Here is a 15,909-nt window from a genome sequence, read left to right on the forward strand (position 1 = left end):
AACCATCCCTGGGAAGAAGGACGCAAAACAACAAGCTGTTTCCTGGGACAGACGAGCTAAGTGTTTAATAAGCTCATGACAAAAGGACAATTAAGTTTGTCTGTGGAAGGAAGGCCCTGACGTAAAGGGTTTTTTTGCAGGAAAGGCTGTACCAAGCAAACCACTAAACCTCGAGGATAAGAAGGTAAGCGACAGACCGGAGATCTCCAGAAGTGTGGGGAGGTGGTGTTAGAATCTAAAGAAGCATCACATCACAGATTTGAAAGCGAGGAGTCTCCACCAGAATTCAACCTCAGAATGATGTGGCAGCAGTACTTGGAAGAAGAATGCTGCATTGAATCCCTGGACACTTCCAGAGACAGATACTTTTGGTGGAAACTCAGTTAAATTCTGCCATCAATTGGGTGATAGCCAAATTGTGAGGTTGAACTTGGTTACTTGAGGAGTTTTATTTTTGGTTGCTACATACAATAAAGTGTAAATCATTGTTTCAGCAGTTAATTGTGTGCAGTTTCTGAGTTAAGAGCCAAATTAAGGCGATTCACCCACAACCACAGAGAGAGGCTGGGATTCATGTTGACTCCATTGCATTCAGCAGTACATCACGTCAATACTCTTATAAAGCGAAGGCTGACAGCACCACCTTTCTCAAACAGAAACACCCAGAGGACCGTGTCACCTAATAATCTGTAAAATTAGCATTAAAAGTGGTGTGACCTGCTCTAGTGATAAGAATAAATCCCCAACACTTTAAAATCAACAATCAGCTATTTATTTGTCCAACTCTCACGTTGAACAAAACTATTAACAAACTGGATACAGGCCAGGAGCAGATGGGTGGCACTAGTTTAGTTGGGGATCATGGACTGGTTGGTCTGATTCCAGGCTGCATGACTCCATAGCACGGAATGAATGGGGATCCATCCCAAAGATGATAAAGGTTTCAAGCACCACCTTAGGCAAATGTGTGGACTCCCTCCAGATAACTGAGGGCAGTTGGGTACTGTGAGGGTCAGTAGATCAGTCAGCCAGCCAGTTCTTTCCAGGAGACTTGTCTCTCAAGAAAGGAAGTGGTTTCCTGCCCCATCAGCCAGATTATCCAGTTTGGATTAGGTCCTATATTTCCAACAAAATATGTAGTCAGGGCAGTGTCTATAACAAATATGTTATTAAACTTGGAAGAGTGCTGAAGACATACACAAGGATGTTACCAGGATTCAAGGGTCTATGTAAAAGGGAGAGGTTGGACAAGCTAAGATATTTTTATTTAGAGCATTAGAGACTGAGAGACGTGCTGGGGCGGGGTGGGGGGGTGGGGGGCATCGTGAAAGCTACACACAGACCGTCACCCCGAGTGTGGAATTGAACCCAGGTCAGCATCGTGAGGCAGTGGTACTAACCACGGAGTCACCATGCCACCCCTGAGCCATGTAGGTGGGCTTGTTGGGGGGGGGGGGGGGGGGGGGGAGGTGCGAGTCCAGCACAAAACAAAAAAAAGCTCACTGCACCCACTGTCAGAATGGGCAGGAGGTTCAGCCCTGTGGGTGACCCACAGCAGTGTCACTGGTGGAATCTGATTGTTGGATGCACTGGTGCCCCTGCTGGTGCCTCCGCAAGTTGCAGAACAACGTGAACCTCCGCCCACAGTCAGGGCAGGCAAACGGCTTCTCCCCGGTGTGAACCCATTGGTGGGCCAGCAGGTTGGAGGAGCGGGTGAACCCCTTCCCACACTCGGGGCAGCTGAATAGCCTTTCCCTGGTGTGGACCCGCCGGTGGGACAACAGGTCAGAGGAATTGCTGAAGGCCTTACAACACTCAGAGCAGGCAAAAGGCCTCTCCCCCGTGTGGACCCGCTGGTGTCTCAGTAGGGTGGAGGTACTGCTGAAGACCTTCCCGCACTTGGGGCAGCTGAAGGGCCTCTCCCCCGTGTGGACCCGCTGATGGGCAAGCAGGTTGGAGGACTTATTGAAGGCCTTCCCACACTCTGGGCAGCTGAAGGGCCTCTCCCCCGTATGGACCCGCTGATGGGCCAGCAGGTTGGAGGAATTGCTGAAGGCCTTCCCACACTCTGGGCAGCTGAAGGGCCTCTCCCCCGTGTGGACTCGCTGATGGGCCAGCAGGTGGGACGATTTCCTGAAGGCCTTCCCACACTCTGGGCAGCTGAAGGGCCTCTCCCCAGTGTGGATTCGCCGGTGGGTCAGCAGGGAGGAGGAATAGCTGAAGGCCTTCCCGCACTCTGGGCAGCTGAAGGGCCTCTCCCCCGTGTGGATTCGCCGGTGGGTCAGCAGGGAGGAGGAATAGCTGAAGGCCTTCCCGCACTCTGGGCAGCTGAAGGGCCTCTCCCCCGTGTGGATCTGCTGATGGGCCAGCAGGTGGGACGATTTCCTGAAGGCCTTCCCACACTCTGGGCAGCTGAACGGCCTCTCCCCCGTGTGGATTCGCCGGTGGGTCAGCAGGGAGGAGGAACAGCTGAAGGCCTTCCCGCACTCTGGGCAGCCGAAGGGCCTCTCTCCCGTATGGACCCGCTGATGGGCCAGCAGGATGGAGGAATTGCTGAAGGCCTTCCCACACTCTGGGCAGCTGAAGGGCCTCTCCCCCGTGTGGACCCACTGATGGGCCAGCAGGATGGAGGAATTGCTGAAGGCCTTCCTACACTCTGGGCAGCTGAAGGGCCTCTCCCCCGTGTGGACTCGCCAGTGCGTCAGCAGGTTGGAGGAGTCGCTGAAGGCTTTCCCACACTCATGGCAACTGAAGAGCCTCTCCCCTGCGTGACATCGCTGGTGGGTCTGGAGGTTGTCCACCCAAGTGAACCCTTTCCCGCATACGGAGCAGTAAAACGTCCTCTCACCAGTGTGTATATGCTGGTGGGCTAGCAGGACACAGGAGCAAGTAAAGCCCTTTGCCCGCTCGGGGCAGGAGAATGGCCTCTTCCCAGTGTGATTGCACTGATGAGCCGCCAGGACAGATGGGACACAGAAGTCCTTCCCGCAGTCGCCACAATTCCATGGTTTCTCAACAGGTTGTGTTTCCTCGGGTTTCTCCATGGCCGAAGCTTCAGCTGCACACACACGTGTACAACCCCGCCATGAATTCTTCTTTCCAGGCAGTAGAGTTGTTTCAGGCTCCACACTCAGTGCGCTGCAACAGTAAGGTCTTTCAACCAGTGCCCCCGTACTCAAACAGGAACCAAAAAGAAAGCTTTGCTCCTTCTCACAGAATCATAGTTGAAAATTGTTGCGGTCCTGATGGATTGAGTAACTGTCAGACACTGATGTGAAAGTGAGGACTGGAGACGCTGGAGAGTCAGAGCCAAAAACTGCATCGCTGGAAAAGCGCAGCATCAGAGAAGCAGGAGAATCAACATTTTGAACATAAGCCCTTTATCTGTTGACTTTGAAACTTCTGTCTTTAGATAGTCTGTAAGAAAAGATTACAAAAGTCATCACTGCCAGTCCGGTTAAGAATGAGATATCAAGGCATTGACACTGACACCAGAGAGAAACTGTACACATAGATGTGGCAAATGTTAGTGGCAAGCCAGAGTGATAGAGATATGTAGCACAGAAACAGACCCTTCGGTCTAATTCATCCGTGCCAACTAGATAACCTAACCTCATCTCGGCCGATTTGCCAGCATTTGGCCCATATCGTCTCAACCCTTCCTAATCGTATACCCATCCAGATGCCTTTTAATGTCATAATTGTACCAGCACCCACCACTTCCTCTGACAGCTCTTTACTTAAACACGCCACTTTCTGCATGAAAGACTTATCCCTTAGGTTCCTTTGTTAAGTTCTTTTGCTTGAGCTTCTTACACTGCAATACGCCAACTTCTGTGAACAACCAAACTTTATTAAGTACAGTACAAGCTGTGGAGAAACTAATAACACTCTTTGCAATGCTGGTACACAACAGTACCAAACAAAAACCCCTTCAAAAAAGTAAAACTGAAACAGAGGTTTACAGTTGAAGTTAGAAGGCCAGAAGAAGGAGAGAATGTTAGCAGTCATTCTCCACATAGTCCACTGCTTAACCCAAACGAGACTTCAGCTTTCAGGACTGACCACACCCTTTCATTATACAGGTCACTTCTAAAACATAAAAGCTTTGGCCTCAAGTCTCATCTGTTCACATATAACCAAAAATGCCTCCCAATACCATTTTTCATCTCTGTACTAAACCAGTCGCTTCGGAGCCCGGGTTTTTTTTACCATCGCTCTAAAAAAAACTAAGGACACAGCATTCTTGAGAAGAAGGACCAGCTTTTAGTAAAAGGACCACCTTTGTGACAGAGGGATATAGGCCAAACACTGGCAGGTGGGATTAGATTAGTTTGAGAACATAGCATGGAGTACTTGGACTGAAGGGACTGTTTCTGTGCTGTTTGACTCGGTAACTGTTCTGCAATGGTCTGAAAACTATTTTCTTGCCTTCCCCCATAAACATCCACTTCTTTGTTGTTCCAAAATCAGATGAACTCAGCCTTGATTATATTCAATGATCCCATAACTGCAGGAAGACATCCCCACTTCTGGACTCAATTACTCTTGCTAATCTAACACGTGCTTTGCTCATTGCTTGCTACATCTATCTGACAACTGGCATTGACTGGTATGGAAGGATGCTGAGGCCCCTTTATACACATTCCTGATGAAGGTCTCGTGCCTGTAACGCTGACTCTCCTGCTCCTCGGATGCTGCCTCATCTGCTGTGCGTTTCGAGCACCACACTTTTCGACTCTGATCTCCAACATTTGCAGTCCTCACTTTCTCCACATCCCAATATATCACCAGTTAAACAATGCATTTCCTTTCTGCTTCCCCACCCCACAAGGGAATGCTATCACTTCACATCATGGTACTGCATTTTCCATGAGTTTGCCAACTGAGACACAGACCTGGCCCAACTTTTCCAGAATCTGTCCCCTCCATAAATTGAGATTGTGAGAGAGAGAGACAATAGGGTGTCTCTGATTAGCAGGAGGACTATGCTCCTTCCGGTCCTCCAGTGCTTCCTATTGGCCCAACAAAAGGAGATCACGCGCAGTTTCCGCGGACAACCAGGAGCACGCACAGGTTTTGCTGACACCGGCGAACATGCGCAGTGTGTGTTGTCACCGAGGAGCATGCGCAAGACGCTCTGTGAAGTTGCTGGTGTTACTGACAGGTTTTGTGCCCAAATGACAATTGGAGACAAGAAAGGCTGGAGCGACATTTTATATTTATCCTGCGACTCGACATTTTATTCCTTTTGCATTTTATTTGACTACTCATCTTTTTCTCAGGGTAGGGGACTCCCAAACTGGAGAGCATAGGTTGAGGGTGAGAGGGGAAAGATTTAAAAAGGACCTAAGGAGTAGAAAAAAAAAGTGTGAAAGTTAATTCCCCTCAAGAAGTGCCCTGTCCAAACCTGCACATCTTTGGATTGTGGGAAGAAACCGGGGCACCCAGAGGAAACCCAAGCAGACACGGGGAGAATGTGCAAACTCCACACAGTCACCCAAGGCTGGAATCGACCATGGTGGTGTGAGGCAGCAGTGCTAACCAATATTCGCAAAATACTAAATTCAAACTTGATTGGAATTCAGTATTTTGGGGCAAGATTTAAATCAATTGGCCAAAATTGAGTATATTTTTGTCTCCAGGCAACCCAGCTACTGAGCTGTTAAAATGTTAAATTGTTACCTTGTTCAGAACGTTTGGTGCTATGTCAGGTGGTTCTGCTCACTTTTCAACTCTCTTGAAGGTAGAGTACACCTCTACACCTTCTAACAGAACCAATTTTTCAAGACTAGGAATCGGCCATTCACCCCTAACAGGCGAAAGTGAGTACTGCAGATGCTGGAGATTAGAGTCAAGACTGTGGTGCTGGAAAAGCACAGCAGGTCAGGCAACATCCAAGGAGCAGGAAAATTGACATTTTGGACAAAAGCCTCATTCACCCCGAACAGTCTGTCCTCAACTGCACATAGTTCAAAGCAAGTTTGAGAAAGATGGCTGCAGCTTTGTCTTAATATAAAATTGAACATGCGTTCAAACTTTAATGCTGTTTCTGAATATATTATTTTAGCTATACTCAGTTTGAAAGATCAGCCATTTCTTGTGCACCCCGATCTCCCAGGCAGTGTCATCACCAACCATTCTCTCTCTCTCTTCTGAGATGAGCTTGATACAGCGATCAAAGAGAGCTTGAGGCATGAGAAAGTTTAGTGGGAGTTGGAAGAGATACAGAATGGACAGGGTGACAGATTGTGGGGGCCATGAGAGACTGGGGGGAACAGAGGGTGGTGGGGGTGGAAAGGAAAGACTCGGGGTCAAAGGGTGGAGGAAGACAATGAGGGCGAGAGAGAGAAAATGGGGGGCAGAGAGTTGCGGGGCGAGAGAGAATGGATGGGGGCAGTGGGTGGGGAGAGAGACAGCACAATTCCCACCTTCCCCAGGACTGGGGCAGTGTCCCATGAACTGGAACCTACTCCTCCCACAGCAGTCATTTCTCAATCCACATGTGGCTAAAGCAGGAGAATTATATAATCCCTGCAGGCCATTTCACATATCAAATTCACACCGACCTTCCACACAGCATCCCACCCAGACTCATCAACTTACTCTACAGCCCTGCAGTTCCCCATGGCTAACCCACTCTAACCTGCACATCCCTGGACACTTTAGCACAGCCGATCCATCCGAAACTGCAGATCCTTGGACTGTGGGAGGAAACCGGAGCACCCAGAGGTAACCCACGCAGACAGAAGGAGGAGAACATACCAAAGTTCACACAGACAGTCACGAGGTGGTGGAATCAAATCGCTTCTAACAATTCTCCCACACCTGCAAAACCCTGAGCACTATGGGTAATTTAGCAGGGCCAATCCACCCTAACCTGGGCAAAGATAAAAATCACATGACGCCAGTCCAACAGGTTTATTTGGAAGCACTAGCTTTCGGAGCACTGCTCCTTCATCAGGTGGTTGTGGAGTATAAGATCATAAGACATTGAGTTTACAGCAAAACACGAGAGTCATGCCACTGAAATGATACATTGAAGAAACCTGGATTGTAAAGTCTTTCATCTTTTAGAAAGAGTTGCTGGTGTCATTAATATGGAAACCCCAGAACTTCTTATAAGACACCTACTCGAGATAACTTAAGGTTTTATAAGAAAAGATGACAACTCAGCTCAGACAATGCATGAAAGGTGTGAGGCCAGAGTCTGTCTGTATCCCAGTTTTTGAATCAGACTGGTTCTATTTCCAAAGTGGAATTTATAAAATATTCTATGTATTGTCTGCCTGCAGATTGTGCATTTTTTGAGCAAAATACATGGTAACTGCAAATACAAATTCACCCCATAGACCTTGGTGTGTGTGTGCGCGCACGCACACACGAGAGAGAGAAAAAGTCTAGTTCCATACTGTATATCTCTAGGTCTATTGCATAACAGGTGCTTTATTTCTGTTGATGTAAATATTGTTATAAATCATAGCTGGGTCCTAATACATAGATGTAAGGGAGAGACAATTCTTCAATTAGGGCACTATAAGATTCTTGGCAGACCCCTATTTCTCGTTTACTTGCCAATGAACAGACACAAGCACCTATTTAATTCTAACTTTTCATCTTTTTTGTTATATTTTCTGGTATGATACTCTGTGTCTGGATGGTTGACAGGCTGGGAGATTGTGGGCTGGACTTTGATTGACTGAATGATTTATTGTTCTGGAAGGTGTCAAAGGAGGTTAAAGCTTCAGCAGAAATGAAGCAGAGCTGAGAACAGACAACAACTGTGTGGGAACAGGGAGATCAATAGAGGACAAAGAAACCAGGACCTGAAATCCGAGCTGACACCAGACTACCCTGTGATCAGTGCTTTGATTAGCAGTGTCAACCCTCTACCTTTACCGAGCTTCCCATTCGACTTGAATGCCACAAATCCCCTCAATATTTAGGATCCAATCCTTGTCATCCTGAAGCCATGTCTCTGTAAGGAGTCCCAGATCAAAATCATTCTCTTCAATGTGTGCAGTCAATTCATTCACTTTTGTTATGTTGCAGCACTGTTACGACACGGGGTAACCCCCTCTGCTAAATTAAACCATCAACACAGAAGTGATTCACCCCATGCAGTAATATGTAAAAGTTTGAGAGGCAAAGAACTATCCCAGAGGTAAATATTTAAAGTAAAAATTAACAACTTTACTCTTTATGTCCAACACAGAGAACATTAAAACTCACAAAAATGCCTGGTGTTATAGTCCAAAACATCGGATCATTTTATTGGTGTTAATATTATCAAAATATTTAATTCAGACTTGATTGGACTTTGTTATTTTGGGGCAAAAGCTAAACTGATTGGCCGAATTTGAATTTGTTTGTGCCTTATGGCAACCATTTATTAAGATCGTGGCTGATCTATCCATCATCTCAGCTCTTCTTACTTGCATTATCCCGAATCCTTGATTCCCTAAGGGGTGGGGGTGGGAGGGGTGTTTGAGCAGGATGCTCTTCGGAGGGGTCAGAATGGACTTGATGGGCTGAATAGCCTGCTTCCACACTGTAGGGCTTCTATGATCTACCGCAGTTGTGTTTGCCTCAGATCACAGCTCCAAAAATCTCCCACCTTCTGCAAATCGAAAGACAAATCCCATCCTGCCCTCTCGTATGTATGTTATCTAAATGCTTAATCGTTTCTAGTGAACACAGCCCACACCTCCCTCTGCTGCCAGAAACCTTTACAATGCTGATGAAACAATGCCATTCCTGCAGTACTGAAAACCATAAGGCTTCTAACGATACCAGTTACACACAGCTCCTTCTGATGGACAGCATTGGAAATACAATGTTGGAGGCTGGCCGAAATGAGCAGTTTAAAACAAAAATCCACCTAACCCTTCACTGGGCACCCCAATCAGCACACTGTCCTTCCTGCTGGGAAGCCTCAAAGCACTTCACCCCCACAGTGCAATGAATTCCCACTTTCCACCAAAATCCTAAACGTGCTCACGTACTCAGTTGCTGTCTTACCAATGAAATACTTCATTGTCACTTCTTCTGCTTCCAGTAAAGGCAAAACATCTTTGAAAGCTGCTCTGAAAGTTCAATCTTCACAACAACACTTCTGCTTTCACGCAAGATGATTAAAGTCATACAGCACAGAAACACAGCCTTCGGTCCAACTCATCCATGCCGACCAGATATCCTAAACTCATCTAATCCCATTTGCCAGCATTTGGCCTGTATCTCTCTAAATCCTTCTTATTCACATACCCATCCAGATGCCTTTTCAATGTTGTAATTGTAGTCGCCTCCACCACTTCCTCTGGCAGCTCATTCTAAACATGCACTATCCTCTGTGTGAAAAAGTTGCCCCTCAGGTCCGTTTTAAATCTTTCTCCTTTCACGTGAAACCTATGCACTCTAGGTTTGGAGTCGCCTATCATGGGGAAAAGATTTTGGCTATCCAACCTATCTATACCCCTTATCAACTCTTGTAAGGTCACCCATCAGCCTCCAATGCTCCAGGGAAATTATTCCTGGCATATTCAGCATCTTCATATCGCTCAAACCCTCCAACTCTGCCTACATCTTTGTAAATCTTTTCTGAACCCTTTTAAGTTTCACAATATTCTTCCAGAGGAGGGCAACTGGAATTGCACAGTTTTCCAAAAGTGGCCTAACATGACCTCCCAACCCCTGTACTCAATGCTCTGACCAATAAAGGAAAGCGTACCAAATGCCTTCTTCACAATCCTGTCTCCCTGCAATTCCACTTTCAAGGAATTATGAACCTGCAAGGACACTTTGTTTAGCATCGCTTCCCATTAATTATGTAAGTCGCGCCCTGATTTGCCTTCCAAAATGTAACACCTCACATTTATCTAAATTAAACTCATTTTGCCACTCCTTGGCCCATCAGCCCATCCGATCAATTCTAATTTATATTGAACTTCGCTTCCTCTCTCATCCCCTAAAAGCTGAGAATCTCCATCCCACACACACTTCCTCCATTCTGACTTTGCTGAACCTAATTCCTGCTGTAACTAATCCTGAAGGGTGTGGTTCATGCTGATTAACAGGCCCACGCTTGCGGAGGGGTGAGATCTAATTCAAACAGACAGAATTCTGAATGGCCTGGACAGAGTGTCCATGGGGAAGATGTTCCTATTGGTCGGAGAGTCTAGGACCCGAGGGCACAGCATCAGAGTAAAAGGAATATCTTTTAGAACAAAGATAAGGTGAAACGTTTTCAGCTGGTGAGTGGTGAATATGTGGAATTCATTGCTACAGAAGGCTGTGGAGGCCAGGTCACTGAGTAGATTTAAGATGGAGATAGATAGGTTCTTGAGTATCAAGGGGATCGAGGGTTACAGGGAGAAAGTGGGAGAATGGGATTGGGAAACTTATCAGCCAGAACTTAATAGTGCAGCAGCCCTGATGGGCTGAGAGGCCTAATTTCTGCTCCTGTGTTTTATGGTCTCTTGCTGTCCTGGACTAGGAGTGTGCAAATTGGGAGCAGGAATAGGCCATTGAGCCTGTCGAGCTTGCACCAGCATAGAACAGATCATAAGTAGATATGAGTATACTGACGTAAAAGGTAAAAACAAGGACTGCAGATGCTGGAAACCAGAGTCTAGATTAGAGTGGTGCTGGAAAAGCACAGCAGGTCAGGCAGCTCCTCGGATGCTGCCTGACCTGCCATGAATATACCTACATTCAGGTTAATAGGCTGGAAATTTTTCCACTGGAGCAGAGGAGGAGTATAAAATTGTGACGGGTATAGATGAGGTGAACGGCCAAAATCCTTTCTCTAGAATGGGGGTTCAAGACTACGGAGCAAAATTTGAAAGAGAGAGAGAGGAGAAAGATTTTAAAAGGACATGAGGATCGCCATTTTCCTCCCCCCCCCCCCACCAGAGAGTGGTTTGTGTGTGGAATGAATTTCCAGACAAAGGGGTGGATGCAGATACAGTTAGAACATTTAAAAGACATTTGGATTAGTACATGAATGATGAAGTTTAATTTAAATAAGTGTGAAGTGCTGGATTATAGAACATAGCAAAATACAGCGCAGTACAGGCCCTTCGGCCCTCGATGTTGCGCCGACTGAAGCCTACCTAACCTACACTAGCCCAATAACCTCCATATGCTTGTCCAATGCCCGCTGAAATGACCATAAAGAGGGAGGGTCCACCACTGCTACTGGCAGGGCATTCCATGAACTCACAACCCGCTGAGTAAAAAATCTACCCCTAACATCTGTCCTATACCTACCACCCCTTAATTTAAAGCTGTGTCCCCAAGTAACAGCTGACTCCATACGCGGAAAAATGTTCTCACTGTCAACCCTATCTAAACCCCTAATCATCTTGTACACCTCTATCAAATCTCCCCTAAACCTTCTTTTCTCCAACGATAAAAGCCCCAAGTGCCTCAGCCTTTCCTCATACGATCTTCCTACCATGCCAGGCAACATCCTGGTAAACCTCCTCTGCACTCGTTCCAAAGCCTCCACATCCTTCCCATAGTATGGCGACCAAAACTGCACACAATACTCCAGATGAGGCCGCACCAGAGTCTTATACAACTGCAACATAACCTCAGGACTCCGGAACTCAATTCCTCTACCAATAAAGCCCAGTACACCATATGCTTTCTTCATCGCACTACTTACCTGGGTGGCAACTTTCAAAGATCTGTGTACATGGACACCAAGATCCCTCTGCTCATCCACACTACCAAGTAGTCTATCATTAGCCCAGTAATCCATCTTCTTGTTACTCCTACCAAAGTGAATGACTTCACACTTAGCTACATTGAATTCCATTTGCCACCTTACTGCCCAGCTCTGCAACTTATCCATATCCGCTGTAACCTGCCACATCCTTCTTCGCTGTCCACAACTCCACCGACTTCCGTGTCATCTGCAAACATGCTCACCCAGCCTTCAAGCCCCTCCTCCAGGTCATTTATACAAATGACAAACAGCAATGGTCCCAAAACAGATCCTTGTGGAACACCGCTAGTAACTGCACTCCAAGATGAACCTATACCATCAACTACTACCCTCTGTCTCCTTCCAGCCAGCCAATTCCTAATCCAAACCTCTAATGCACCCTCAATGCCATACCTCCGTAGTTTTTGCATTAGCCTGCCATGGGGTACCTTATTTTGGAAAAGCAAATCAAAGCAGGACTTATACACTTTATGGTAAGGTCCTGGGGAGTGTTGCTGAACAAAGAGACCTTGGAGTGCAGGTTCATAGTTCCTTCAAGGTAGACTCCCAGGTAGATATGATAGAGAAGGCAGCATTTGGTATGCTTTCCTTTACCGGTTACAGCACTGAGTAAAGGGGTTGGGAGGTAGATGGTGTTGCAGCTCGACAGGACATTGGTGAGGCCACATTTAGAATATTGCGTGCAACTCTGGTCTCCTGCCCATCAGAAGGACGGTGTGAAACTTGAAAGGGTTCAGAAAAGATTTACCAGCATGTTGCCAGATTTGAAAAAATTAGCTCTCGGGACAGGCTGAATAGGCTGGGGCTGTTTTCCCTGCAGCATCGGAGGCTGAGGGATGATCTGAGAGGTTTATAAAATCATGAGAGGCATGGATAGGGTAAATAGACAAAGTCTTCTCCCTGGGGTGGGGGAGTGCAGAACTAAAGGTTTTGGGCAAACGGGGAAAGACATAAAAGAGCTCTAAGGGGACCCTTTTCACACAGAGTAGTGCACATATGAAATGACCAGCCAGAGGAAGTGGTGGAGACTGGTATAATTACAGAATTTAAAAGGCATTTGGATTGGTCTATAATAGAAGGGGTTCAAGGGATATGGGCCCAGGGCTGGCAAATAGACTAGATTCGGATAACTGATAGGCAGTGACAAATTGGACCGAAGGGTCAGTTTCTGTGCTGTACATCTCTATGACTCCAATATAAAAGGTTCAGAGGAATACAGGTGAAACACAGGCAGGTGGGTCCAATTTAGTTTGAGAACATAGTCAGCATGGCCTAGTTGGACTGAAGGGTCTGTTTCTGTAAGTGATCTGTATTGGTCTTTCTTCCCCCATAACCATCACATCTTGTTGTTCAAAACTCAGATGAACTCAGCCTTGGATATATTCAGTTACTCCCAAACTGCAGGAAGGCGTCCCCACTTCTGAACTCAATTCCTCTTGCTAATATACCACTTGCTTTACTCACTACTTGCTGCACCTGTCTGACAACTTGCACTGACTGGATTAGAAGGACGCAGAGGCCCCTTTGTTCATCCACACATCATTACTGATGAAAGGCTCGAGCCTGAAATGTCAATTCTCCTGTATTTGCCATTGAAAAAAGACCTGGACTAATTTTTCCAGAGGAGGGTTGGGGGTGGGGAGAGAGTAGCATAGAGTACAATGGGTGAGTGGGGGAGGAGATGAAGGTGATAGGTCAAGGAGGAGAGGGTGGAGTGGATAGGTGGAAAAGAAGATAGGCAGGTCGGACAAGTCCGGACAAGTCAAGGAGACAGTTACTGAGCTGGAAGTTTGAAACTAGGATGAGGTGGGGGAAGGGGAAATGAGGAAGCTGTTGAAGACCACATTGATGCCCTCGGGTTGAAGTGTTCCGAGGCGGAAGAACGCCTCATCTTCCGCCTCGGAACACTTCAACAGCTTCCTCATTTCCCCTTCCCCCACCTCATCCTAGTTTCAAACTTCCAGCTCAGTAACTGTCTCCTTGACTTGTCCGACCTGCCTATCTTCTTTTCCAACTATCCACTCCACCCTCTCCTCCTTGACCTATCACCTTCATCTCCTCCCCCACTCACCCATTGTACTCTATGCTACTCTCTCCCCACCCCCACCCTCCTCTAGCTTATCTCTCCACGCTTCAGGCTCACTGCCTTTATTCTTGATGAAGGGCTTTTGCCAGAAACGTCGATTTCGCTGCTCGTTGGATGCTGCCTGAACTGCTGTGCTCTTCCAGCACCACTAATCCAGTATTTGGTTTTCAGCATCTGCAGTCATTGTTTTTAACTTTTCCAGAGTCTGTCCTCTCCCTGGATTCACTCCGTTTCCCTTCAGTTCCTGCAAGTCAACAGCTCAACCCCAGAATGGAAAAGGGGTTGAGAAAAGTGTGTTGTACTCACAGATGTTGGACAGAGGAAGGAAGTTGCAGTCTGGGGTGAAGCTCAATCTTCATTCAGAGAGAGGGGAGCAGAAGCAGCAACCACCTCAGAAGCACATGGTCCTACTTCCGCATCCAAACGATGGGTTTGCTGTGATTGGCAGGAGGACCAGTCTCCATCCGGTCCTCCAGAGCTTCTCATTGGTCCATCAAAACAAAGTCACAGTGTTTCCGCTTTCTGCGTGAGCATGCGTAATGTCTTGCTGACACCGTGGAACATGCGCATTTCGTTGCTGACACCGAGTAGCATGCGCAGTATGGAGATGTTGGCATGACTGTCAGATTTTCAAAGTTTAAAATTACACAATGCCACGTTGTTGCCCAACAGGTTTATCTGGAATCACTAGTTTTCGAAGCGCTGCTCCTTCATCGGTTGGTTGTGGAGCAGAATCATAACACACAGCCTTTACAGCAACAGGATTGCAGTGTCATGCAATGGAATACTAAACAACTTTAGCTGACCTCTGCCATCTTTTAGAATGACCATGTTAGTTTTGATTCCTTCACATGTAAATCCCAGAACTTTTCAAAAGTTACATTGTCAAGCCAACTTTTAATAATAGGTGTCATCTCAATCAGATGTTAAGTTAAAGTCTGTCTGTGTCCCAGTGTTAGGTAAGACGGATTCTGTTTCTATCGTGGTATTACAGAATCTTACGTGTATGAGTTTTTGAGCAAAATAAAATGCGATTCTGCAAGTACAAATTCAACCCACAAACTTTTATGTGTGAGTGTGTGCAGGAGAAACCGAGTGATCATGTGTGTGTGAGAGAGTGTAATGGGGTATAAGTCTGCGAAAGGGTGTGTGTGAATGTATGCGTGTGTGTTTGAGTGAGTGAGAGAGAGAGAGAGAGAGAGAGAGAATGTATAGTGCAGTGTGACATGAACCCAAGGTCCTGGTTGAGGCCATCTCCATGGGTATTGAACTTGGCTATCAGCCTCTGCACAGCCACTTTCCGTGATTGCCTGTCCTGAAGTCTGCCTTGAAGGATAGTCACCCGAAGGTCCAAGCCTGAATGTCCCGGACCACTGTAGTATTTCCCGACTGGGAGGGAACATTCCTCGCTGGTGATTGTTGTGCAGTGTCCATTCATCTGTTGCTGTTGCCTTTGCTGGGTCTCACTAATATACCAAGACTCAGGGCATCATTGCCTGCAGCGTATGAGATAAACAATTTTGGCTGAATCACATGAGTACCTGCTGTACTCACAGTGGGTGGTGTCCCCACGTGTAATGGTGGTAATCGTGTCAACACTCTGATACGTCTTTCATCATCTGCCGTGACAGAGTTGTATTGTGTTGTCCTGAAGGCCAGGCAGTTTTCTGAGAACAATTATCTGTTTAAAGTTTGGCGGTTGTTTGAAGGCGAGAGGTGGAGGCGTGGGGAAGGTCTTGGCGAGGTGCTCATCCTCATCAATAATGTGTTGCAGGCTGTGAAGAACATGGCGTAGTGTTTCGGCTCCTGAGAAGTACTGGACAACAAATGGTACCATTTTGGTTGCAGCTCGTGTCTGTCTCCTGAAGGAAGTCATTCCAGTTTCTTGCTGTGACACATTGGAACTGGCAGTTGATAAGTTGAACATTGTACCCCGTTCTTATGAGAGCATGCTTGTGTACTTCCAAGTGTCTGCCATATTCCTCCTCACCTAAACAGATCCTATGTATGCGAAGGGCTTGTCCAGAGGGGGTGGCTGTTTTAATATGTTTCACTAGAGAAGTGTAGCACTGTCACGTTACCCGTGGGTTTG

At 46.8% G+C, this 15,909-nt stretch overlaps 1 protein-coding gene across 1 annotated transcript in view; it reads right to left on the bottom strand.

The window, feature by feature from the left end:
• Window positions 1-749: 749 nt before the first annotated feature.
• LOC140460054 (uncharacterized) overlaps window positions 750-15,909 on the bottom strand; it is a 137,724-nt gene continuing 122,564 nt past the window's right edge. The window contains exon 4 of the mRNA XM_072554460.1: window positions 750-3,206. Within this exon, the coding sequence (XP_072410561.1) occupies window positions 1,533-3,206 (1,674 nt within the window). The 3' untranslated portion in view covers window positions 750-1,532. The remainder of the gene's footprint in view (window positions 3,207-15,909) is intronic.

The sequence above is a fragment of the Chiloscyllium punctatum genome, chromosome 36, assembly GCF_047496795.1.
Source record: "Chiloscyllium punctatum isolate Juve2018m chromosome 36, sChiPun1.3, whole genome shotgun sequence".
Taxonomy (NCBI): Eukaryota; Metazoa; Chordata; class Chondrichthyes; order Orectolobiformes; family Hemiscylliidae; genus Chiloscyllium; species Chiloscyllium punctatum.